Source organism: Pongo pygmaeus, chromosome 14, assembly GCF_028885625.2.
Source record: "Pongo pygmaeus isolate AG05252 chromosome 14, NHGRI_mPonPyg2-v2.0_pri, whole genome shotgun sequence".
Taxonomy (NCBI): domain Eukaryota; kingdom Metazoa; phylum Chordata; class Mammalia; order Primates; family Hominidae; genus Pongo; species Pongo pygmaeus.
Genome location: NC_072387.2, coordinates 123,518,014 through 123,543,601, shown reverse-complemented (window position 1 = coordinate 123,543,601; position 25,588 = coordinate 123,518,014). Strand labels below are relative to the sequence as shown.

Here is a 25,588-nt window from a genome sequence, read left to right as displayed (position 1 = left end):
TTCCTCCCTCTGGAGGACCCAGCGTTCCAGGCGCCATCCTGGAAGCAGAGAGCAGGCCTGACCTGCCAGCACCTCCATCTTGTTGTTCCCAGCCTCCAGAATTTCCAGAGATAAGTTTGTGTTCTTTGTAAATGACCCAGTTTCAGGCATTCTATCACAGCAGCACAAAACAGATGAGCACAATGCCTCTTAGGGAAGTCCTTGTGAGGCTCAGATCCTCACCTGTGCGGTTTTCTAAAATGGGGCACATAATCACCAAAATAGACGTTTAAGTATCAAAAGTTAGAACTTATCAATTAACACTGCATTAATTTGGTGTCTTGGAGAATAGCATGTTAATATAGAAATCATCTTAGTAAAAAAAAATTGGCTGAAATTTTGTGTAAAGATAAACTCAATACAAAAAAATTAATAAAAACAGATTTTAATAAATTTAATTATATGCTGATCATAAATTAGCTTTATTAAAGAATACATATTCTTGTGATTTAAAATCAAATATTTTAAGTGATATATCTAATAGAAACTGACATGAAATTATTTCATTTAAAAGTTACAATAAAAGGCAAATAGACATCCATATTTGTCTCATTTTAGAAAACATAGGCTTTAAGAATCAAAAGTAAGCTTCCAAGCTCACGGCCAGGATTACAACTTCATATTACAGAAATGTTTAATAACAAATATTTGACCAACAGATTATAATTCTGAAGTTGTACATTTTTAAAAGCCTTTTAATTTTGCTTCTTTACTAAAAAAACTATGAACTGATGAACTCACAATAGAAAATTAATAATAATTTCAGGGAAAAAAAAAGGCACATCCAGGCACCACCTTCAAGGCTATTGGTAAAACGCAGTGTCCCGGGTCTAATGCACATAATCAACGGACTGCAAATAAACTACTCTGGAAAATTCTAAAATAGGGCAAGAATATTCTGTAAAAGCCGGGAGAACACGACTGCACTGACGCTTTGCTAGAGAGCTGTTCTGTTGCCAAGGCATGAGCTTCCCAGAAGGAGCAGCTGCCGGCCATCTAAGCGCTCACTCCCCACAGACGCTTCCCTTCCATGGTCCATCATCTCTGTGCTGTCAGAGGCTAGACCGTCTCTCTGGTCTGGGCACACACCTCGAGATTGCAGCTCTCCACAGCACCGGGGCGAGCAAGAGGCTGAGCGTGGTCACACTCAGTATAAGGAGGTACACCTGCAACAGCAAAGTACAGAGCGGGTCACAGAGACTGTCAGGACTAGCACCTGCAACAGGAAAGCACAGGGCTGGTCTCACTGAGCTGGGAGGGACGCCTGCAAAGCTAGAGTCCTGAGGCTGAGTGCAGTCACGCCGAGTGCTGGGAGGGATGCCTGCACGGGGCGAGTGGGGGGTGGAAGCTAAGCGCGGTTATGCTGAGTGCTGGCAGGGACACCTGCACATCATAAATTCACTACTATCTCTTTAAAGTACATCGAAGTACAGCCAGAAGTTGAGGACATTGGGATGTAGGAGGGACTGTGATTTCAAGATCAATGATGCATGGTTAGTCCTGATGGGCCACAGGGTAACAGCTTTAGCCTGTGTTTGCCTGAAGGCCAACCCCGGGCCACAGTAACAAGCCAGGCTGCCCCGCAGCTTCCCTGACCCTGGGGATATGGCCTTGGGTCAGGCCTCAGGTGGAGCTTCCTGTAAGCAATTCTACTTTTCAGCAATTACTTCCACTGCACTCAACACCTGGACTTCTACCCGCCTCACACTTACAAAATGCAGGGAGACAAGCCCGTGAGTCCGAAAGCCCAGGGCCATCTCAGTGTCCACAGGAACCTCCACCCAGCTCTCTGGGCACACTGGTATTACTGGTATTTCATGTTTCTGGGGTGCTACTTATGTGCACACTGGCAGTTCAGCTTTAAAAAGTTAGTTTTCTTTCAGAAGAAATATCTGACATTTAATTAGACTTGTTGTAAAAGGTTAATGCAACAGTTCAAGCAGTACTAACTGCAACTTTCTTCTGAAAACGCCACATGCTGGATGAGCAGAGAGCAGCCAGGCCTCTGCGTGCCCACCTGGAGGACCCTGCCCCCAGGCCTCTGCGTGCCCATCTGGAGAAGGACCCTGCCCCCAGGCCTCTGCGTGCCCACCTGGAGGAGGACCCTGCCCCCAGGCCTCTGCGTGCCCACCTGGAGGAGGACCCTGCCCCCAGGCCTCTGCATGCCCATCTGGAGGAGGACCCTGCCCCCAGGCCTCTGCGTGCCCACCTGGAGGAGGACCCTGCCCCCAGGCCTCTGCGTGCCCACCTGGAGGAGGACCCTGCCCCCAGGCCTCTGCGTGCCCACCTGGAGGAGGACCCTGCACCCAGGCCCGGTGTGCTGCCGAGCCACCTTCGCCAGACCCGACTCAAACCCAGAGTGCAGCCCGTGCTGCCCAAGAAGCGCTCCGCGGGGGGAAGCCACTCACCTCCCGAGAGATGACGCCCGCTCTTCGCGCCCGGCTCCCCAGGACAAAGGAAAACTCGCTGACCTGGGCAAGCCCCGCAGAGACGATCCACTTGATGTACTGGCTGCTCCTCGGCAGAATGAGAGACAGGACTAGCGCCGCCAGGAGAAACTGCAAGAGCGGTTCATCACATCACTGCTGAAGACCGGACCCGCACAGAGTTAAACACACACGAAACAGAGAACCCAGACGAGCCACAGGGACACTGCGATGGTCCCTGAATAACACGTCAAGTAGGGAAACGCACAGAAGCACTCCAAATACCCGAAGGCACCAAATACACACAAAACCTCTTAAATAATCCACACTGAACAAAAAGGCAAAATTAAGCCTTTAGGTTCATTAGCAGAAAATAATAAGCCTTGCCCATGCCCCCCCGCCCCCACCCCAACCAAACTAGATTAATAGCATTGAGCATGGGGTACTCAAGGTGGAAATTTCTTTTTAATACAGAGAGATGTGTCTCTCTGGGCTGAGCAGCTAAGAGCTGGTGGAGTGGTCCCACGATCATCACAGCTTCTGGCTCCTTAAAATGGAAACGACCTAAGTCACTGTCTATGAGCCAGAAAGCCACTGGTTGCTGACTAGGTCATCACACCTTCAATTAAATGTGAACACAGGCAGCTCGATCACTGGCAGTCACAGGGGACAGACAGAAAGTGCCTACACCATTTTCCAGTCTTTAAAAAGCACTTCTGCATCTGTCAGAGGAGGACGGGCTGGACTGTGGCCAAGGCCCGTCCTGAGGGTCCCAAAAGGTAGTTCCCCGCTTTAAACACCCTCAATTCTGAAACAATCGATCACATGGACAAACCCAGACCACCCAGCCTAATCTACATCTGCCTCCCCCAGGGTCCAGTGGCCCAGTGGGCCTCCTCCGAGACGAGGGGCAGGGCCGGCTCTGCAGGCCCGATGTGGGCCCCACTGGAAACCAGGGCCACAGGGAGGGCTGTGCTGAGCCTGCAAACTGCGAGGGGCATGGACCCTTCCAGTCCATACCTTCATCACCACCACTGACAAGGTGAGGAACACCAGCACCGTGAGCTCGTACGCCACAAACGTGGGGAACACGTGGAGCCCTGTTGGGAACAGGACAGACACGTTACGACCACAGGACAGCCTCCCCCAGTGCACACAATTTCTCACAACTTCAGTGTGTCACTTGCTCAATACAGGAATTAAAATCCTAAATCCTCCCAAGTGCACGTGTGAAAGCAACAGCAAATGCTAAAAAGCCGCCCCTTTCCTGAGCAAACCGGGGAAAAGGCTGCCCCGGGATGACCTGTCTGATGTGGGATCCCAGCTCCACTCCCTGCAACAGGCCTCAACTGCAGAGAACACAGCAAAACACACAGAGGCGGCACTCGGTCTGGCGCTCCTTCAGGAAATACTCCAGCTGAGGTGCAGATGCTCCCAGAGCCCACAGCCCCACAGTGCCCAGGAGTGCCCAGGAGTGCCACGCTCACAGGACGCCTGTGGTCAATGTTTCTTTCCTTTCTTTATTTGGCTCACACATTTTGAAAAACAATGGGAAACATTGTCTCTACATATTTCTTCTCTCTGCTCTCAGGACTCTCGGAAACCGTGTGTGGCTGCCCACTGGGCTGCTCAGTCCTACTGTCCCGCCGAGTGACGCAGAGGGGCCGGCGGTGCTGGGGCTGGACCTGAGCTTGGGCTCAGCTCTCCAGCCACAGCCTGGGGCCGCTCAGCGATGCATGTCGGTCCTTGGAGGAAGCCCCACAGCCTCCACCTCTGCACCTGGCGGCATCCCTCACCCCGGCCAGTCACTGATGCCCCGGAGGCTCCTGTGCTCTCAGCTGAGCTGGGCAGCTGTGTCCCTGCATCTGCCCCCCCACCCAACCCTGGGCTGCAAGCTCCTTCAAGGCAGGGCTGCCCTGGGGACATGACTCACTCCACCCCTGCCTGAGCTCAGTGCAAGCTCCTTCAAGGCATGGCTGCCCCAGGGACATGGCTCACTCCACCCCTGCCTGAGCTCAGTGCAGGCTCTTTCAAGGCAGGGCTGCCCTGGGGACATGGCTCACTCCACCCCTGCCTGAGCTCAGTGCAAGCTCCTTCAAGGCATGGCTGCCCTGGGGACATGGCTCACTCCACCCCTGCCTGAGCTCAGAGCTCCTGGCCCGGAGGGTGGAGTGGGGGTGGGGGGAGTGAGCCAATAATTATGGAGCTGAATGCATTCCAGTCAGTCCCGGAAACAGCAATGAAAGTGAGAGACAGGAAACCTCCCTTCACTTTCTTTAATGAGCTATGCTGACTTTTCTATGTAGGGTCATTTATTCTCAAAACAAACATCAAACCTATACTTGGTGTAGCATTGAGAAACTGTGTGGGCTCTGGGCTCAATTCTTGGGTTCCTGGGGCCCACCGGCCTCACAGCACCCAGGAGCACCACACTCACTAACTGTGGACCCAGGTCGATGTTTCAATCTCTGTGTGCCTCAGTTTCCTCATCTCTGAATGTGGATTTGGAGGCTGAGTAAATGAAATACGCCATGTGAGGTGTGTGCCTGGCTCAGGGCCATGGTGTGAAGGCGAGCGAGGCTAGCAGAGGCGCACACCTGCATCCATCAGGGAGGGATGCCCAACGGCAAGGCAGCTCCCAGCGCTGTCCCAGAGCCAGTGGTGCCTGCTTCTGAATGCAGGGAACATGAGGAGAAGAGGATGAAATCCTTGCTGAAAATTTCACAAGACACACCCAATGACTGACATTGTCGATTAAGCTGGAAGTGACTAGGAATTAGGGAGCTGGGCAGGGATCTTCCACAAAGGCCAAGATGGAAAACACTTCGTGCTTTATGGGCCACTGGGCCACGACCACCTGCTGTGGACTGAGCTGTGTCCTGCAAACTCCTACGTTCAGGCTCCAGCCCCAGTGTGGTTGTATCTGGAGATAGGGTCTGCGGGAGCTACTTAAGGCAAAACGAGGCCATAAGCGTGAGAACCTAATCTCTCCGCGCAGGCCATGGCGGCTGAGCCACGGATGACACAGCCAGGAGGCACCATCTGTGGAGCAGGCATGGCCCTCGCCAGACACCTGGATCTTGGACTTCCAGCCCCCACAACTGTGAGAGATAATCATCTACTGTTTGAGTGCCCGGTCTGGAGGATTTTGTTGATGGCCCGAGCTAATAAGTAGCCCAACAGTGGCTGCTGATAAAGAGTAAATGAGCAAGCGTGGCTGTTTCCACAGAGCTGCATTTATAAAGGCAGGTGGTGAGCAGGCCTTGGGCCGCAGTTGGCAAACCCTCGTCTAGTGGGAAGAGCACCTGCTCCGAAACCTGGGCCGGAGCCACACTGCCACGTGCCGTCCACGAGACCCCAACCTTGCTCCATGGTGCCTTCTGGGCCATCCTTTGGCACAGCAGCCCTTCCTCGCTCGGGGCCTAAAGATTGCCCTGCCCCTTTCACACCCTTCAGATGCAGCCTCAACTCAAGCACAGCCTGGGCCTCACCCAGCGGGCCCCGAGCCTCGGGGCTGGAACCTGAGAGCGACGCCTGCCGGCCTGCAGGTGGCTGTGGCTGTGGCTGTGGCTGACCTGCAGCGGAGTTTCTGTGGCTGCACCGGGCAGGCAGCCCGGACACATCTGCTGGAGCTAGGAGCTCTACCCAGGGTTCTGTCGCCCTGAAGTGGACAGCGGGTCCCACGCACAGAGGCAAAGGTGCCGTGTGAAGCGGGCAGATGCCGTCTACGTGCTGCCTGGACTCCAGAACAAAAATAAGGTCCTGGCCGAGTTAGAGAAAAAAGTGAGCTATAAACAAGTTCTCAGATGGCAAAAAAATTAACTTGAATTCCCTGATATACTTAGTACAAAACACTAGAGCAAAAACGCATAGAATGATGTGAATAGAAAGGGTTCTCAACATAAAAGAACTCTAGTTTGAAGACAATTAAGGCAAGTATGTCTGTGTAAATAACATATTCATGAAATTTTAGATTTTTAACAAGAGCAGCTCTCAGACATGCACGTGCAACAAAGCCCCGGCGGACAAGACACCAGGTCACGCCACGGCCAGGACAGCCTGGGGCTGGAGCAACGTGGGAAAAATCAGGTCAGGCCTGATCCATTTTATTAGTCCTCGTCTAAAAGAAGTGAAAGGAAGACCAGGAAGTCAGTTTATTTAGCTGAGGAGGCGTCACCAGGAGCGAGGGTGGGGGATGGGGAGGAGGTGGGGGTCACGCACAGGGGGAGGGTGGGGGACGGGGAGGAGGTGGGGGTCACGCACAGGGAGGGTGGGGGACGGGGAGGAGGTGGGGGTCACGCACAGGGAGGGTGGGGGACGGGGAGGAGGTGGGGGTCACGCACAGGGAGGGTGGGGGACGGGGAGGAGGTGGGGGTCACGCACAGGGGGAGGGTGGGGGACGGGGAGGAGGTGGGGGTCACGCACAGGGAGGGCGGGGGACGGGGAGGAGGTGGGGTCACGCACAGGGGGAGGGTGGGGGACGGGGAGGAGGTGGGGGTCACACACAGGGGGAGGGTGGGGGACGGGGAGGAGGTGGGGGTCACACACAGGGGGAGGGCGGGGGACGGGGAGGAGGTGGGGGTCACACACAGGGGGAGGGTGGGGGACGGGGAGGAGGTGGGGGTCACACACAGGGGGAGGGTGGGGGATGGGGAGGAGGTGGGGGTCACACACAGGGGGAGGGTGGGGGACGGGGAGGAGGTGGGGGTCACACACAGGGGGAGGGTGGGGGACGGGGAGGAGGTGGGGGTCACACACAGGGGGAGGGTGGGGGACGGGGAGGAGGTGGGGGTCACGCACAGGGAGGGTGGGGGGCGGGGAGGAGGTGGGGTCACACACAGGGGGAGGGTGGGGGACGGGGAGGAGGTGGGGGTCACACACGGGGGGAGGGTGGGGGACGGGGAGGAGGTGGGGTCACACACGGGGGGAGGGTGGGGGACGGGGAGGAGGTGGGGGTCACACACGGGGGGAGGGTGGGGGACGGGGAGGAGGTGGGGTCACACACAGGGGGAGGGTGGGGGATGGGGAGGAGGTGGGGGTCACGCACAGGGAGGGTGGGGGACGGGGAGGAGGTGGGGTCACACACAGGGGGAGGGTGGGGGACGGGGAGGAGGTGGGGTCACACACAGGGGGAGGGAGGGGGACGGGGAGGAGGTGGGGGTCACGGACAGGGAGGGCGGGGGGCAGGGGGAGGAGGTGAGGGTCACACATGGAGGGCCGGGGGTGCAGAGCAAGGGGATCAAACGGCAGCCGAGAGGCTCCCGGAACACACTGACTCGTGAGGCTGCACTGGGGTCAGGAGGTCACGGAGCCCCTGCTGAATGGTCCTGTTTCACCTGCTACAAGGGGCACAAGCCTCCCGACTCTGTGCTGCTTTCAGGACTGCCTCGGCTATTTATGGCCTTTGAATTTCCACATAAAATTCAGAATCAGCTTTTCAATTTTCCGTTTTGTTGAGGCTGTGCTGAGTCTGTGGCCCCCGTAAAGGACAGGGCATCTCAGACCCCGTGCTGAGTGGACAGCTGCCAGGGACGTGTCCCGACACCAGAACCCTTGTGATTCCACCCTTTCAAATCACTACTCCAGGCTGCTCCACAGACCCCGACAAAGGGAGATTTCCAGAGTGGCCCATCTCACTATGCTCAATTTAAACTTTTTGTGTCAAAATTAGTATTTCCTCCAAATTTGCCACTGACATGTTAGTTTCTGTGGCTGACCCTGAGCTCCCACCACTTGCCCTGTGTGGGCACCGGTGCCCGTGATGAGGAGGTGATGAGAATAACACACGTTCTCCCCTGAAGGTGATCTGGCCGCTTTCAATGCCCACCGACAGCACACATCTCGGCGGTAATAAAGCATGGCAGTGATCAGCAATCATGTGCATGGCACCCACACATCTCGGCGGTAATAAAGCATGGCAGTGATCAGCAATCATATGTGTGGCACCCACACATCTTGACGGCAATAAAGCATGGCAGTGATCAGCAATCGTGTGCATGGCACCCACACATCTGGGCGGTAATAAAGCATGGCAGTGATCAGCAATCGTGTCGTATCACCCACACATCTCGGCAGTAATAAAGCATGGCAGTGATCAGCAATCGTGTGCGTGGCACCCATACATCTGGGCGGTAATAAAGCATGGCAGTGATCAGCAATCATGTGCGTGGTACCCACACATCTTGGCGGTAATAAAGCATGGCAGTGATCAGCAATCATGTGCGTGGCACCCAAACATCTCGGCGGTAATAAAGCATGGCAGTGATCAGCAATCGTATGTGTGGCACCCACTCAACTCAGCGGTAATAAAGCATGGCAGTGATCAGCAATCGTGTGCGTGGCACCCACACATCTCGGCGGTAATAAAGCATGGCAGTGATCAGCAATCATATGTGTGGCACCCACACATCTTGACGGCAATAAAGCATGGCAGTGATCAGCAATCGTATGTGTGGCACCCACTCAACTCAGCGGTAATAAAGCATGGCAGTGATCAGCAATCGTGTGCGTGGCACCCACACATCTGGGCGGTAATAAAGCATGGCAGTGATCAGCAATCGTGTCATATCACCCACACATCTTGGCGGTAATAAAGCATGGCAGTGATCAGCAATCGTGTGCATGGCACCTACACATCTGGGCGGTAATAAAGCATGGCAGTGATCAGCAATCATGTGCATGGCACCCACACATCTGGGCGGTAATAAAGCATGGCAGTGATCAGCAATCGTGTCATATCACCCACACATCTTGGCGGTAATAAAGCATGGCAGTGATCAGCAATCGTGTGCATGGCACCTACACATCTGGGCGGTAATAAAGCATGGCAGTGATCAGCAATCATGTGCGTGGCACCCACACATCTCGGCGGTAATAAAGCATGGCAGTGATCAGCAATCGTGTGCGTGGCATAATCTTCCTCCTGCAGAATAAAGAGCCTGAACAGCCAAAGCAACTCCAAGAAAAGGAACAAAGCTGGAGGCACCAGAGGCCATCTGACTCCAAACTCTAGCACAGGCTACAGCAACCAGAACAGCATGGCACTGGCACAGAAACACTCAGGCCATCGGGACAGGTAGAGGACCCAGAAATCAGGCCGCACACCCACAGCCATCGGCTCTTCCACAAAGCCTACGATAACAAGTACCAGGGAAAGGACTCCCCACTCAACAAACTGTGCTGGGATCGCTGGCCAGCCACATGCAGAAAACTGAAACCGGACCCCCTCCTGACACCACATACAAAAATCAAGTCAAGGTGTAATAAAAACTTAAATGTAAAGCCGAACACTATAAAATCCCTGTAAGAAAACCTCTGAACATCGGCCTTGGCAAAGGTTTCATGAAGAAGACTGCAAACGCAATCGCAATGAAAACAAACTGACAAGTGAGACCAAGTGAACCAAGGAGCTTCGGCCCAGCAAAGCAGCTCTCAGCTGGGCAGACAGCCTACGAATGCAAGAGAATACTTGCAAACTATGGATCTGACAAAGGTCTTATATCTATAATCTATCAGGAACTTAAACAAATCTGCAAGCAAAAAGCAGCCCCATTAGGAAATGGGGAAGGACAGGAACAGACCCTTCTCAAAAGACATTCACACAGCCAACACAACACATATATGGAAACAATGCTGAACATCACTGGTCATTAGAGAAATGCAAATCAAAACCACAATGAGATACCATCTCACACCAGTCAGAATGGCGATTCTAAAAAGTCAAAAGGCAACAGACGCTGGCGAGGTTGTGGAGAAACGGCAACACTTAGACACCATTAGTAAGACAGTAAATTAGTTTAGCCGCAATGGAAAGTCTGGAGATTTCTCAAATAACTGCAAACAGAATTACCATTCGACCCAGCAATCCCACTGCTGAGTCTGCACCCAAAGAAACATACGTCCTTCTGCCATAAAGACACACGCACTCACATGTTCATCACCGCGCCCTTCACAGCAGCAAAGACACAGAATCGGCCCAGATTGTGAATTCCAAGGATCCCACTGCCCATCAACCGTGGACCAGATAAAGAAAATGTGGTACATATACATCAGGGAATGTTACACAACCGTAACAGAATGAAATCACGTCCTTTGCAGCAACACGGATGCAGCTGGAGGCCGTTCTTCTCAGGGAATTAACACAAGAACAGAGCACCAGATACCACATGTTCTCTTACAAGTGGGAGCTCAACACCGAGTACACGTGGACACAAAGATGGGAGCAAGAGACACTGGGGCCTGTGCAAGGTGGAGGCTGGGAGGAGAAGGGTGAGGATTAAAACACTACTGAAGGTCCTATGCTCATTACCTGGGTGACAAAATCATCTGTACACCAAAGCCCTGCGACACTCACTACCCGTGTCACAAACCCCACACGTACCCTGAGCCTAAAGGAAAAGCTGGACAGAAGAAACAGTATAATAAAATAAGATTTCTCTGCGCTCTATAAAGCAGAAAACAGTTTCTGGCTACTAGCAAATCCAAATTGAAATATGCTGAATACATTTAATTTTTAAGATAACCATTGTTGCCATATAAAATATATATGCACATAAACATATTACAGAACCACTCTGCGTGTGTTGAACCAACACAATCATAATGTAAAGAAGGAAGATTACCTATGGAGGCGAAGAAAACAATGGCCAGGAAGTCGCGGATGGGTTCGATGGAGGTGGCGATCTCGGTGACCACGGGGCCCTGAGAGGAGATGAGTGCTCCGGCCAGGAAACAGCCCAGCTCCATGGATACATCCAGCAGCTCCGTGACCTAAGAGAGGCAGGACGGAGCTTTACATGAGACCCCACAGTGCACCAGGGTCACCCCCATCCCAAGGCCACCCCAAGACCCAGCAGAGCCACCACGACAAAACACAGAAGCTGCGCAAACGGAGTGTGTGTGTGTCTGGTCCTGGGGCCTCTGCTAGGTCTGAGAGGTGACATGTGGAGGCTGCTATTAGTTGAATTAACCTTACTGGGAGAAAAAAAATTATTTAAAAATATTTGAAACAAATATCCATATAGATTGTGCTGAAATTTTTGAATGAGAATATTTTCCAATTGTTTAAAATATTTGTGATACGTTTTCTTGACCTTGAATCAGAACAGCCTGGTGGTAGTGTTAGAAACGCATTCCCACTACCAGCCTCAAAGCAGAGAGAAAGCGACAGGGCGACAAGCAACGGCCCCGGGAGGGCACGAAGCCAGCGAGAAGCATCGGCGTGTCCACGGCGGCTGATCTGATAACCCAGATTTGCGGCCACATCAGCGTGCCGGCTGGACAGCCACGACACAGGAGCCTCAGGGCAGCTCTGCGAAACGCAGGCTTACAGCAGCCTTCCAGATGAGGCATGGCTGACACCGGCCAACCTGAAAGATGATTTTTATCTTGAGAAAACAAAACTGTAGACAATAGCAGCATCAGACGAAAAGAAAAGAAACTCGTAAAGAACGATGATTTACAATGGCAACAAAAACATCACATCCTGGGGATTCAACCCAAAAGAAGGCCTGCACCTGACACGGCAAGACACTGAGACCCGCGAAAGACAGAAGACTGAGATGACAGCGCCAAGGGCTCAGCACGGCGGAGCGGCGGATGCTCCCTCACCTGGCCGACAGATGCACAGGAACGCCAAGAGACTTGTGTGTGTGAAACAGACCAGCTGAATCTAAAAACTCAAGTGGAATTTGGAAAGAGCAGGAATAGAGCCAAGATGACCCCAGCACAGAACAAAGCTAGGCCCAAACATGGAGATCAAGCTGCGGTGCAGCCAAGGGCAGGTGGGCAGAGTCAGGGGGCATGTGCACACACACGCATGCACATGTGCCACAGGTACACACATCACACACAAAGCAGACACACATGAACACACACCACACGCAGTACACCACATGCACACCACACAAAGCACACATGTATGCATGCACACATGCCACACACGTACACACACCACACACCATATAAAGTACACACTCATGCATGTACACATGCTGCACCAAAGCACACACATGCATGCACACACAAATGCATACACGCACATGTAACATGCCACACACAAGGCACACACATGCATGCACATGTACACACAGCACATAAAGCATACCACACACGTACACATGCCACAAAGCACACACACGTACACACACCACAAAGCATACATGTACACACCACACACAAAGCACACACATGCATGCACACAGGTACACATGCCATGCACACATGCACACACACACACACACACATGGCTACTTGGCTTTTGACAGGGTGATGCTATAGAAGGGGGAAGGAGGTCTTTTCAATGTATGGCATTCAGAAACGCACGTGAATGAACAAATCCTCATCCACTCCCTCACTTCCAACACAACAGAAGCTCACCTCTGGGTGGACTGAAGATCTAATGAGAAAAGCACAGCAGAACACTCACTGACAACAATAAAGAGCACCTTCATGACCCAGGGGCAGGTGGATCTTTCACACAGAACACAGAAGACAGCCACGAAGAAAACAATTCATAAGTGGATGACACTGAAATTAAGAACTTCTCTTCATCAAAAGACACCGTTAAGAGAGTGAAAAGGCGAGTCACAAACTGCGAGACATTTGCAAGAACACATCTGACATGCTGGCATGGAATGTTTTTCAGCCATAAAAAGGGGTGAAGTGCTGGTGTGCACGGCGACGCAGCCAGGCCTGGAGGGCGTGACGCTAAGTGGAAGCCAGACACGGAAGCCGCCACGTGACATGGCCAGAAGCAGTGGCCCACAGGGCCGGGAAGTGGCTCCGTGGCCTCGAGGAGGTGGGGGGAGACTGAGAGCTATGGGGATTCATCTGGGGAGGTGGATATAATTGGATAGTGGTGATGGTGGCAAAACATTTTGAATGCTGACTTTCAAATGATCAAAATGGTGAATTTTATGTGAATTTCATCTCAGTAAATAAATTTTAAAAAAGGACAAAAAAATCTGCCGGCACATAAAAAATAATTCCTACAAATGCGAAGAGAATCCTCACCCTACGGAAGAACGACCTGGAGGCTTTAATAGGAACGCTGCTAGGACAACACCCAGGTGCCACTGAGCTTTTGAAAGGGCTCGAGGGACTGGCCATCGGGAAGTGGACACTGGAGCCCCTGTCAGAGCCCTGAGATGCTCTACATGTGCAGCAAGTGCAAGGAGGCTGTGGAGCACAGCGCGCTCACGGCACAGCAGCAGGACGGGCTGAGCCTCCGGAGGGGCTCAAGAGACCAGCCATCAGGAAGTGGACGCTGGAGCCCATCAGAGCCCTGAGATGCTCCACACCCGGAGCAACTGCAAGGAGGCTGTGGAGCACGGCGCGCTCACGGCACAGCAGCAGGACGGGCTGGCATGGCGACTTTGGGGAAACCCACGTCATGACTAAGGCTGAGCTCCTGTTTACTGTGATCCCTGCAACCCTACCTCCACAGGTACTGTACTAGTCTCATCAGCAGTGAAATCACCTTCCAGAAACACGAGAATGGGCAGCAGCTCTACATGGAAATGAATCCTAAGACTGAACAGTGGAAAGAATACACTGTGGCATCAGGTGCAGATGTGCAGAAGGCCCAGCACCCCAAGCGGCCGGCAGCAGGTGCAAGGTGAGGGCTGCCCAGAGAGCGAGAAAACCTGAGAGCCGGGCAGAGTCACTGTAACAGAAGGAGCCGCTGGGAGGGCAACACGGAAGTTGTCCAGATAACACAATTTTGCTGGGAGTTATTTTCAAAGAGAAAAATACTCTGGAATGGATAAAGCAATGTAAGAATTTAAATAAGTCACACTCTTGAAACAGTTAAAATCACTACAACCAGAAGCAAATCATAATTTTCTCCCAAGTTTACAAAACACTAGCAGGCAATTAAATTATATATAAGAAACAATTTTTGTTAATTTACTTTTTTTAAATGGAAACTTTTTTTTTTTTTTTGAGACAGAGTCTTGCTCTATCACCTCTTCCTCCACCTCCCTGGTTCAAGTGATTCTCTTGCCTCAGCCTCCCAAGTATCTGGGACTGCAGGCAGGTGCCACCATGCTCAGGTAATTTTTGTATTTTTGGTAGAGACGGGGTTTCACCATGTTGGACAAGCTGGTCTCGAACTCTTGACCTCAGAAGATCTACCCACCTCGGCCTCCCAAAGTGCTGCGATTACAGGCGTGAGCCACCGCGCCTGGCCAGAAACTTTTTATTTTGAGATAATTATATATTAACCTGCAGTTTTAAGAAATAATACAAAGTCCTCATTACCCTTTAGTTTCCCCAATGGTAACATCTTGCCAAATTACAGCACAAGACCCCACTCAGGTGCTGATACGGACACAGCGAAGACAGCGAATGCCATCCCCGGCCCCTCCCCAGACCCCCACTCAGGTGCTGATACAGACACAGCAAAGACAGCGAATGCCATCCCCGGCCCCTCCCCAGACCCCCACTCAGGTGCCGATACGGACACAGCCAAGACAGCGAATGCCATCCCCAGCCCCTCCCCAGACTGCCCATCCTCAATTCCTGGGAACCACGAGCCTTTCCTCAACTTCAGAATCTTCTCACCTCATAAATGTGACATAAAAAGAACCACACAGTACGCAGCCTTTGGGTGCTGCCGGCCTACTTTGCTCAGTTCTCGGAGGTGTGCGCCGGTGGTTTTACTGCTGGGTGGCTTTGAGTGGTATGGACATAGCTCGGTTTGTTGAACATTTATTTACCCACTGAAGTACCTTTGGACTGTTTATGGCTAATATGAATAAAGCTGCTATAAACACCTGTGTACAGGCTACTGTGTGAACATGGCTTCGTTTCTCTGGGATAAACAGCAGGAAGAGCACCTGCCGGGCTGAATGGTGACGGTGCACAGGTGCACTGTTGGGACAATGGTGACGGTGCCCAGGTGCGCTGTCAAGACTACTGAGACTCTCTATGCGGGTCCAGGAGCATTTCCTGCCACTCTCATGTGAAGACTGTCGTCTCAGTAAGCAGAAGCCCACTTTCTAAAATGAACTTTATTTTTTTAACCTTTCACATGGCAGAAGTTATACAGTTAATTAGCACGTAAGCAACACAGAGTTAAAAACTGTTTTTCCAAACTTAATTTTGTATTTCAGGTGCAAAGCTATTTGAAAATTTAAGACAGAGTAGCATGGTTTGATATTAGTGTTTATGGCGCTTTTTATCATCACAGTTTTTTTTGTTTTGATATGGGGTCTTGCTCTGTCATCCAGGCTGGAGTGCAGTGGCACGATCTTGGCTCACTGCAAGCTCCGCCTCCCGAGTTCATGCCATTCTCCTGCCTCAGCCACCTGAGTAGCTGGGACTACAGGCGCCCGCCACCACGCCCGGCTAATTTTTTTTGTACTTTTAGTAGAGACGGGGTTTCATCATGTTAGCCAGGATGGTCTTGATCTCCTGACTTTGTGATGTGCCTGCCTCGGCCTCCCAAAATGCTGGGATGACAGGCATGAGCCACCACGCCCGGCTGTTTTTTTTGATATGGGGTCTTGCTCTGTCACCCAGGCTGGAGTGCAGTGGTGCGATCACAGCTCCCTGCAGCCTTGACCTCCTGGGCTCAAGCCATCCTCCCAGCTCAGTCTCTCCAGCAGCTGGTCTATACGTGAGCACGACCACGCCCCAGCTAGTTTTTCTATTTTTTGTATCGGAGGGGTTCTCACTCTGTTGTCCTGGCTGTTCTCAAACTTCTGAGCTCAAGTGATTCTCCTGCCTTGGCTTCCCCAAATGCTAGGACTACAGGTGTGAGCCACTACACAGATTTGTTTTTAATGAAATACTCACAAACAGTATTTTAGCAAAGTGCTTAAGAGTATGAGTCAAACCAGTTAAACGGGTTTAGCTCACTGTATTATATATTGATGGGTAGTATAAGAAAGTGTGTATAAAATAAAAAATACTAGTAAATATTTCAAATATTTTAACCATTATTAAAATGGAAAGGTAAAGAATGGATCACAAGATTTCAGTGAAAGAGATTATATATCAGATTACATAAATAACACATAGTTTGAGAATTACCGTTAACATTAAGAAGATAAAGGCAGATATTCCCAAGATCAGGATTTCTTTGTTCCCCTTGCTTTCCATGTGCAGCTTCCGATAATAGGGTCCAATGAGATACTTCTTTATAACAAGACATAAAAGAAAAACCGCCGCTAGCGAAAAAAGAATCTGACCAACCAAAACCAGGATTCGGAGAACTTCCACGACAATGCTAGGAAAGAAAAAAGAGACGGGATTTCACTTCCAAAACAGTTCTCTAAAACTCAATAAAATAATCTTTCACTTTTTTCTTTAACATGCTACAAAATAAATTACCTGAATCATACACATCTTTATTTTCAAATACAAAAACACCTATGAATCATACTCATCTCAGAAATTAAGTTGTGTTGAGCCAAAGGTAGAAGCTGGATTGGTCTGCAGTCAATACTCGGGTGAATGCGTATTCTAGGATGTGCAAATTCTCGACTGACGGCGTTCCTATCTCAGCTGATGCCTGACGATAAAATTCCTCGCCAGGCCTCAGCCGCACGTCAAAGTCTCCGCCAGGCAGCGGTTGCTCTCCATGCCCCACCGCAGTCGCCTGACGGACGAACTCCAGCGACCGTCAGCAAGGCACTCCCGAGGCAGCCAGCTCTGAAGTCTGTGTCTGTGATTCAGACACAGAGAAAGTGATCCTTTGCTATGTTCTGTTTAGAATATACTACCCAGATCTCAGAAGAGATCACCGTCTCAGCCAACGGGCGCCCCCTATCTGCGGTCTTCACAAATACACCCGTATTCCACCTTAGCCTTCCATCACTCAGGCCACAATTCTGCTGAAAGTTTCCTCGGTGGAAGAAACCTATGATTCCCAAGGGCATCAGCCTCTGCAGTCTGGCTGAAAGCAGAAGTGCAGGAAACGCAAATCTCAAACTGCCACAATTCCTTCGGGGAATCAGAGCAGAGCTGGGCTTGAAGCAGAAAGGGATGGAATGAAGGGATGGAATGAAGGGATCAACAGCGGCCACAGAAGCAAATGTGAAGGAGCATCATTCAGAGCTCACTGCAGGGCCCATGTCTGCGACTTCAGAAGGAGGGAGGCAGCGTCCTTTAGAGCTCGCTGCAGGGCCCACGTCCGTGACTCAGAGGGAGGCCCCTTTCTGCAGCCCTGGCAGGAATGGAGACGGACTCACAGCCAAGCAGGCAGGCCTGCCGCACTCCTGACAACTTTGCCACACTGCCGGGCCCACGTCTGGCCCTGGGCCCAGCACGGTAGTCCCTGCCTGGGCTGCCACTCCTTCCCCCACAGCTCCAGTGGCCTCCTCCTGATCCATCTGCTCTCCACACAGAGGCCCAGACAACTCATCAGGATCCTCAATCAGCTCCCAGACGCTGGGATGGAACCCAGGCTTCTCTGCCCTGCCATGCCCTTCCACTGCCCCAGCCCACCCACACAGGCCACAGAGCCCCTTGCCTGGGAGGTCCCTACCCTAGACTCTTCTCCCAACAGGCTTAGCTGCGTTCCTCAAATTCCAGCCACATCTCCAAAGGTAGAGCCCGTGTGTCTGGGGGCTCACTGCTGCTCACCAGCTCCCTGTTTGAATCATTCGCAGAGCAGTTCCCTGCTGCAGACATCTGGTCTACCACTCATTTGTTCATCATTCATTCCTTGCCTCTCCAAAACACAACAGCAGCTCCCCACATGGGGAATGTCCTCTGCTGAGCTCACCCTTGCATCCTGAGCCCCTAGAACACTGTGTGCCACCTATTACGGCAGCCCAGTAAGAACCGTAGGATCCCCACTGCTACGTCACAGACGCTGAGCTCACCCTTGCATCCTGAGCCCCTAGAGCACTGTGTGCCACCAATTACGGCAGCCTGGTGAGAACTGTACGATCCCCACTGCTACGTCACAGATGCTGAGCTCACCCTTGCATCCTGAGCCCCTAGAGCACTGTGTGCCACCAATTACGGCAGCCTGGTGAGAAATGTACGATCCCCACTGCTACGTCACAGATGCTGAGCTCACCCTTGCATCCTGAGCCCCTAGAGCACTGTGTGCCACCAATTACGGCAGCCTGGTGAGAACTGTACGATCCCCACTGCTACGTCACAGATGCTGAGCTCACCCTTGCATCCTGAGCCCCTAGAGCACTGTGTGCCACCAATTACGGCAGCCTGGTGAGAACTGTACGATCCCCACTGCTACGTCACAGATGCTGAGCTCACCCTTGCATCCTGAGCCCCTAGAGCACTGTGTGCCACCAATTACGGCAGCCTGGTGAGAACTGTACTATCCCCACTGCTACGTCACAGATGCGGAGCTCACCCTTGCATCCTGAGCCCCTAGAGCACTGTGTGCCACCAATTACGGCAGCCTGGTGAGAACTGTACGATCCCCACTGCTACGTCACAGATGCTGAGCTCACCCTTGCATCCTGAGCCCCTAGAGCACTGTGTGCCACCAATTACGGCAGCCTGGTGAGAACTGTACGATCCCCACTGCTACGTCACAGATGCTGAGCTCACCCTTGCATCCTGAGCCCCTAGAGGACTGTGTGCCACCTATTACGGCAGCCTGGTGAGAACTGTACGATCCCCACTGCTGCGTCACAGATGCTGAGCTCACCCTTGCATCCTGAGCCCCTAGAGCACTGTGTGCCACCAATTACGGCAGCCTGGTGAGAACTGTACGATCCCCACTGCTGCGTCACAGATGCTGAGCTCACCCTTGCATCCTGAGCCCCTAGAGCACTGTGTACCACCTATTACGGCAGCCTGGTGAGAACTGTACGATCCCCACTGCTGCATCACAGATGCTGAGCTCACCCTTGCATCCTGAGCCCCTAGAGCACTGTGTGCCACCAATTACGGCAGCCTGGTGAGAACTGTACGATCCCCACTGCTGCGTCACAGATGCTGAGCTCATCCTTGCATCCTGAGCCCCTAGAGCACTGTGTGCCACCAATTACGGCAGCCTGGTGAGAACTGTACGATCCCCACTGCTGCGTCACAGATGCTGAGCTCACCCTTGCATCCTGAGCCCCTAGAGGACTGTGTGCCACCAATTACGGCAGCCTGGTGAGAACTGTACGATCCCCACTGCTACGTCACAGATGCTGAGCTCACCCTTGCATCCTGAGCCCCTAGAGGACTGTGTGCCACCTATTACGGCAGCCTGGTGAGAACTGTACGATCCCCACTGCTGCGTCACAGATGCTGAGCTCACCCTTGCATCCTGAGCCCCTAGAGCACTGTGTGCCACCAGTTACGGCAGCCTGGTGAGAACTGTACGATCCCCACTGCTACGTCACAGATGCTGAGCTCACCCTTGCATCCTGAGCCCCTAGAGCACTGTGTGCCACCAATTACGGCAGCCTGGTGAGAACTGTACGATCCCCACTGCTACGTCACAGATGCTGAGCTCACCCTTGCATCCTGAGCCCCTAGAGCACTGTGTGCCACCAATTACGGCAGCCTGGTGAGAACTGTACTATCCCCACTGCTACGTCACAGATAAGAACAGGGGCAGAGACCAGGTGATCTGCTCCAGGCCACACGCCCAGCGCAGAGAGCTGGGGACGACTCAGTTATCTGGCTCCAGGACCAAGCCCCTAATGGCTACACAAGCTCTCCAAAGCCACCATCCCCAGGGTTTGGATTTGGGTCTAATTCCCAGAAGACTCCCACAGTGTCCATTAAATGCACAGTGATGAGGGCTCAGAAAGACACCAATCAGAAGCCACAGTGCGCTCAACTCTGACCTCTTCGAAAGACGATCACCGTCACAAGTTTCTCAGGATTCTGGCTCGCCGCCGTGCTACCTGCAGGTCCACACGTGTGTGCTGCTCTTGATCTGCACATATGGGGCGCACCGTGTCCACGGCTGTTCTGGCTGTCTCAGCGTGTTTGGACAAGCTTCCCATCAGCACACGTCTGACCCGCTGACAGGTGAGGAAGGGCTCCCTGGCGGGATGCACCATAATTTGCTCACCCAGATGCAAGGGCTGTCCCGGTCTCACGCTGACTCCATGGCCATCCTGGTTCTTGGGCGCTGCGGTGACCAGGGAGCCTGTGGGGTCTACTGATGGTGGCAGTGGGTGCTCACTAAGGGAGCCAGGCGCCTCCCACTATGACAGGTGCTGTCTGGTGGGCTGCCAGGAGGTTGCTCCAATTCCCATCCCAACAATGATGCCCAAGGCACCCCACTTCCCAACGATGATGCCCAAGACACCTCACTTCCCAACCTGGGCACCACCCAGCTTCTAATGGTACCCAGTCTGATGGGCGGGCAGTGCCATCACCCTTCTTTGGTGTGAGGGTGGGTGTTTCCTACTTTACTCAAGTTTAATAGCCGCTTTGCCACTGAACTATTTTCAAACTCAGTTATTCATATTTTTCTTATTAAGGTATAGGAGACCTTTATAAAATAAGAAACATAAGCCTCTGTCTTTAATATGGGCATAAACATCTGTTTTTCTTTATTACAGGCTTCTGTGTTCTGTTCTTTACCTGTGAAGTATTTTGAGGGAAAGAGTTCTTTCCTCTAGGAATGATCAAGGTTAATTCTGAATAAAGCTTAATAAGAAAGCAGAGTCTATTATGTTGCAACTAATTTTATTTCTTTGATATTTTAAATATAAATTTTCCCTGGTTATTAAAATTGAAAGGGAGGTTTTCCTAAATTACAGAAAAGTATATATAGTAGAAAAAACTTACTACAAATCTACTAGTCTACTAGTAGAAAATCATTAACACCTTGTTTTATATATTTCTAGTCTCTATTCATGTTCTTCTATGTCTAATTAAAATAATATCGTATATATTTTTAACAGCTATGATATATAATTCACTTACCATACAACTTACCCATTTAAAGTATACAATTCAATGGTTTCCAGCATATTCACAAAATTACACAACTATTACCACAATTCATGTTAGAATACTTTCATCACCCCAAAAAGAAACCCAACCAGTAGTTCATCCTGTCTGTACAGACTGGCCTAGTCTGGATGTTGGTATGAATGAATCACACAGCGTGTGGCCTTTTTGTCCGGTTCTTTCAGAAGCATCGTGCTTCATCTGTGCTATAGGATGAATCAATGTTCATTCTATATTATGGCTGAATAATATTCCTTTGCTTGGATATAGTATGTTTTGTATATCTATATGTTATCTAATTGACATTTGAGTTCTTAATACTTTTTAACTATACAAATAATGCTGCTTGAACATTCATATACAAGTCTTTCATTGTGGTGAAATTCTCATACCATAAAATGTACCATGTTAACCATTTCTGAGTGTGTGACTCTGTGGTATCACGTGGATATACACTGTTGTACCCCCATCACCACCGTGTATCAGTCTGAATGTGGATGTGTTTCTGTTTCTTGTGGCTAAATACTGAGGAGTGAACAGCTGGGTCAGATGGGAGCTCTGTGTTAGCGTCAGGAGGAACGTGGTCTACAATTCTGATTCTTTTTCTTTTTCTTTTTTTTTTTGAGATAGAGTCTTGCTCTGTCGCCCAAGCTGGAGTGCAGTGTCGTGATCTCAGCTCACTGCAACCTCTGCCTTCTGGGTTCAAGTGATTCTCCTGCCTCAGCCTCCTGAGTAGCTGGGATTACAGGCATGTGCCACCACGCCTGGCTAATTTTTTGTATTTTTAGTAGAGATGGGGTTGCACTGTGTTAGCCAGGACGATCTCGATCTCCTGACTTCGTGATCCGCCCCCCTTGGCCTCCCAAAGTGCTGGGATTACAGGAGTGAGCCACCGCGCCCGGCCTAATTCTGTTTCTTAAGTTTAACAGCATAACAGAGTATTTTTCCAAGTCATTAACTCTTTGTAAACATGAAGTGTCATGACTGAATTAGAACAATTTCAGTGGGATCAATACCTGTACTGCATTAATTTTTTGAATTGAAAAAGGAAAAAAAAAAGCTTTAAAAGTGTTCTGATTAAGACAATGTCTTATGCCAATATGTTAGACCTGCGTGTAACTGGAAAGAACGTGGCAGTGAGATCAACGTGGTGTTTGCTCTGCTTGTTTCGTATGGAGAGTCTGCCCTCCATTGAGAATAACTGGTTGTGCGTGGAAAACGCTCAGACCTCTTAACTAGAAGTCATCTCCCGCTAATATGACAACCCTTCCTTCTGTTGTCCAAATCATGTTGTTCAACTTATGTTCAACATTGTAGCCAGAAGGAATAAGAACTGATTCCGATTTGGGGGTTGGGACTAAAAGCGTTATTTTTCTGATATTTAAAGACATCTGGATCAAAGGAAAATGGCCATAAGGACCCTCTTACCGAATGAACTCTAACCACTGCTTCCACCAGCGGCTGCACTAAGTGCCCTGCCTGGTTTTCTCTTTCAGTCTTCCCACGGCCCACCAGGTAGGCACTGTTCCCACATCCTGCCCAATTCACAGAAAGCTGCCAGGCTTGCACGGCCAGAGCATGGCCAAGCTGGGGCTCTAGCCTGGGCTGAACCTCAGGAAAACCCAGGTAAACAGCCGTTCATTCCTTCCACTTTCCTGCCTGCCTGGCTGAGCTACTGATAGCAGGGAAGACGTAACAGAAGATCTGGCAAAAGGCAAATACTAAAAAATTCTTCCACCCCACTACCTGCCATGAGGAAGCGCTTGTCAGCCGTTGGGGCGGGGCGGGGCTGGGGGCCTCACACCACCCTCCCCAGGGGAGCCACCGGTTTAAAGCCTCCTAAGAAACACACGAACCACCCAGGATACAACAAAAAGTCGCGCATCATATGAAGAATTGGGAAAATCACAACTTGAAGGAGAAAAGACAAGCGCCAGACTTCACATCAAGACGAATGGATACTGGAGTTATCTGATGAGGGTGCTAAAGCAGCCATGATTAAAACGCTTCAAAAGGCCACACTCTCTGTAAACAAATAAAAAATAGAAAATCTCAGCAAAGAAATAAAGGCTACATAAAAGAAGTGGAAATTATACAACTAAAAAAATACAGTCATAATAAAAATCTCTGGGGATGGGCTAAGTGGCAGAGTGGAGACGAGATAGGGCAGAACCGGTGACCCCGAGGACAGACAGAATTCATCCGCCTGAACACACAGAAACGGATCGAGGACGGTCAAGGCCTCAGAGACCCGCAGGACCCTAACGAAAGAGCAGATTTCTAAGTTTCTGCAATCGCAGAAGCAGAGAACAAGTGGACCGAAAAAGGATGTGAGGAAATAATGGCTGAAAACTTCCTGTTAGCCAAGAGACATAAACCCACAGACGCGAGAAACCGAGTGAATCGAAACAGAACAAACCCAGAGAAGTCTGCTCCAGGACTCACGGTAATACAATTTCTGAAAACTAAAGACAGAGAAAACACCTTGAAAGCTGCCAGAGAGAAACCCTTCATTCCTTCGAGAGAAGCACAAGTCTAAATGGCGCAGGTTTCACAGCTGGAACACAGAAGCTGGGTGCAGGGACACGCGCTTCCCAGGCACTGGATGAGGAGAGTCACCACCTGGAAATCCACATCCCGTGAGATGCCCTCGGAGTGACGCGGGGACAAAGGCCATTCCCAGACGAAGAAAAACTTAGAGAGTTTGTGGCCAGCAGATTAACTATGAAAGAATGACTGAAGAAAGTTCTCTACACAGAGAGGAAATGATTACAGAAGATAGATTGGAACACCAGAAGGAAAAGAAGAACATCAGAATGGGTAAAAATAGGTGTGAGGAGAATAGATTATCCTTTTCCTCCTGAGTTTTCAAAATCGTATTTGATGTCTGCAGTAAAAATTACAACACCATCTGCTGTGGTATTCAATAAAAGTAGAGAAAAGACAACAATTATGCAGTCATGTGTCACTTCACAATGGGGACACATTCTGAGAAGCATCATGAGGCAATTTCATCATTGTGCAGACATCCCAGAGTGCGTTTACACAAACCTAGACCCACCCAGGCAGCCTGGCACAGCCTCCTGCTCCTGGACCACACACCTGCACAGCACGTGATTGTACTGAATACTGCAGCCAACTGTAACACAATGATAAGTATTTGCATATCTCAACACAGAAAATACACACTGAAAGTATAGCATCAGAGGTAAAAATGGCACACCCGTACAGGGCGCTTGCAGGACTGGAGGTTCCTCTGAGTGAGTCAGGGAGTGAGGGTGAGTGAATGTGAGAGCCTCGAACACTACTGTGCACCACTGCAGACGCCACAGGCGCTGTACACTCAGGCTACACTAAACTGAGACAGTGTCTCACTGTGTTGTCCAGGCTGGTGAGTGGCGGTATGATCACAGCTCACTGCAGCCTTTATCTCCCAGGCTCAAGCAATCCTACAGCCTTCGCCTCCAGAGTAGCTGGGACTACGGGTGTGTGCCACCATGCCTGGCTAATTTTTTTTTTTGGTAGAGGCAAGGTCTTGCTATGTTGCCCAGGCTGGTCTTGAACTCCTAAACTCAAGCAATCCTCCCGCCTTGGCCTCCCAAAGGCTAGGATTACAGGTGTAAGCCCCACACCTGGCCAACTATGCTGAGTTTATTAAAAATATTTTTCTTTCTTCAGTATTAACCTTAACTTACTGTAACTTTTTAACTTTATAAACTTTAAGGTTTTTAAAAACTTTTTGACTCTTTTGTAATGACACTTAGAAACTGTACAGCTGTACAAAAAATATTTTCTTTCTTTTTATTCTATAAGTTTTTTCTAATTTTTTTTTTTAACTTTTTAAACTTTTTGGTTAAAAACTAAGACACAAACACACATTAGCCTAAACCTGCACAGGGTCAGGACCATCAGTGTCGCTGTCTTCCACGTCCACATCCTGTCCCACTGCAAGGTCTTCAGGTGGAATAACAGGCACAGAGCTGTCGTCTCCTATGATGACAATGGCTTGTTCTAGAAAAGCTCCTGAAGAACCTGCCTGAGGCTGTTTTGACAGTTCTACCTTTCTTTATAAATAGAAGGAATACACTCTAATGATAAAAAGTATAGTAAATACATAACCACAGTGGACTCAAACTACAAATCAGTAACAGAAAGACATCAGGAAGATCTCCAGATGTTTGGAAATTAAGCAACACTTCTAAACAATCCATGAGTCAAAGAAGTATCAAAGGAAA

At 50.5% G+C, this 25,588-nt stretch overlaps 1 protein-coding gene across 8 annotated transcripts in view; it reads right to left on the bottom strand.

Moving 5' to 3' along the window:
- Nucleotides 1-408: 408 nt before the first annotated feature.
- The window catches only part of TMCO3 (transmembrane and coiled-coil domains 3), a 63,630-nt gene continuing 38,450 nt past the window's right edge, over nucleotides 409-25,588 (bottom strand). For 5 of the 8 annotated variants that reach the window (XM_054447078.2, XM_054447075.2, XM_063650672.1 and 2 more), the window contains 5 exons: nucleotides 16,503-16,698; nucleotides 11,087-11,234; nucleotides 3,486-3,565; nucleotides 2,448-2,597; nucleotides 409-1,205 (listed from right to left, as the gene is read on the bottom strand). In XM_054447078.2, coding sequence (XP_054303053.1) covers nucleotides 1,092-1,205; nucleotides 2,448-2,597; nucleotides 3,486-3,565; nucleotides 11,087-11,234; nucleotides 16,503-16,698 — 688 coding nt within the window. In that variant the 3' untranslated portion in view covers nucleotides 409-1,091. The remainder of the gene's footprint in view (nucleotides 1,206-2,447; nucleotides 2,598-3,485; nucleotides 3,566-11,086; nucleotides 11,235-16,502; nucleotides 16,699-25,588) is intronic. The other 3 variants (XM_054447079.2, XM_063650674.1, XM_054447076.2) reach the window with 1 other exon arrangement.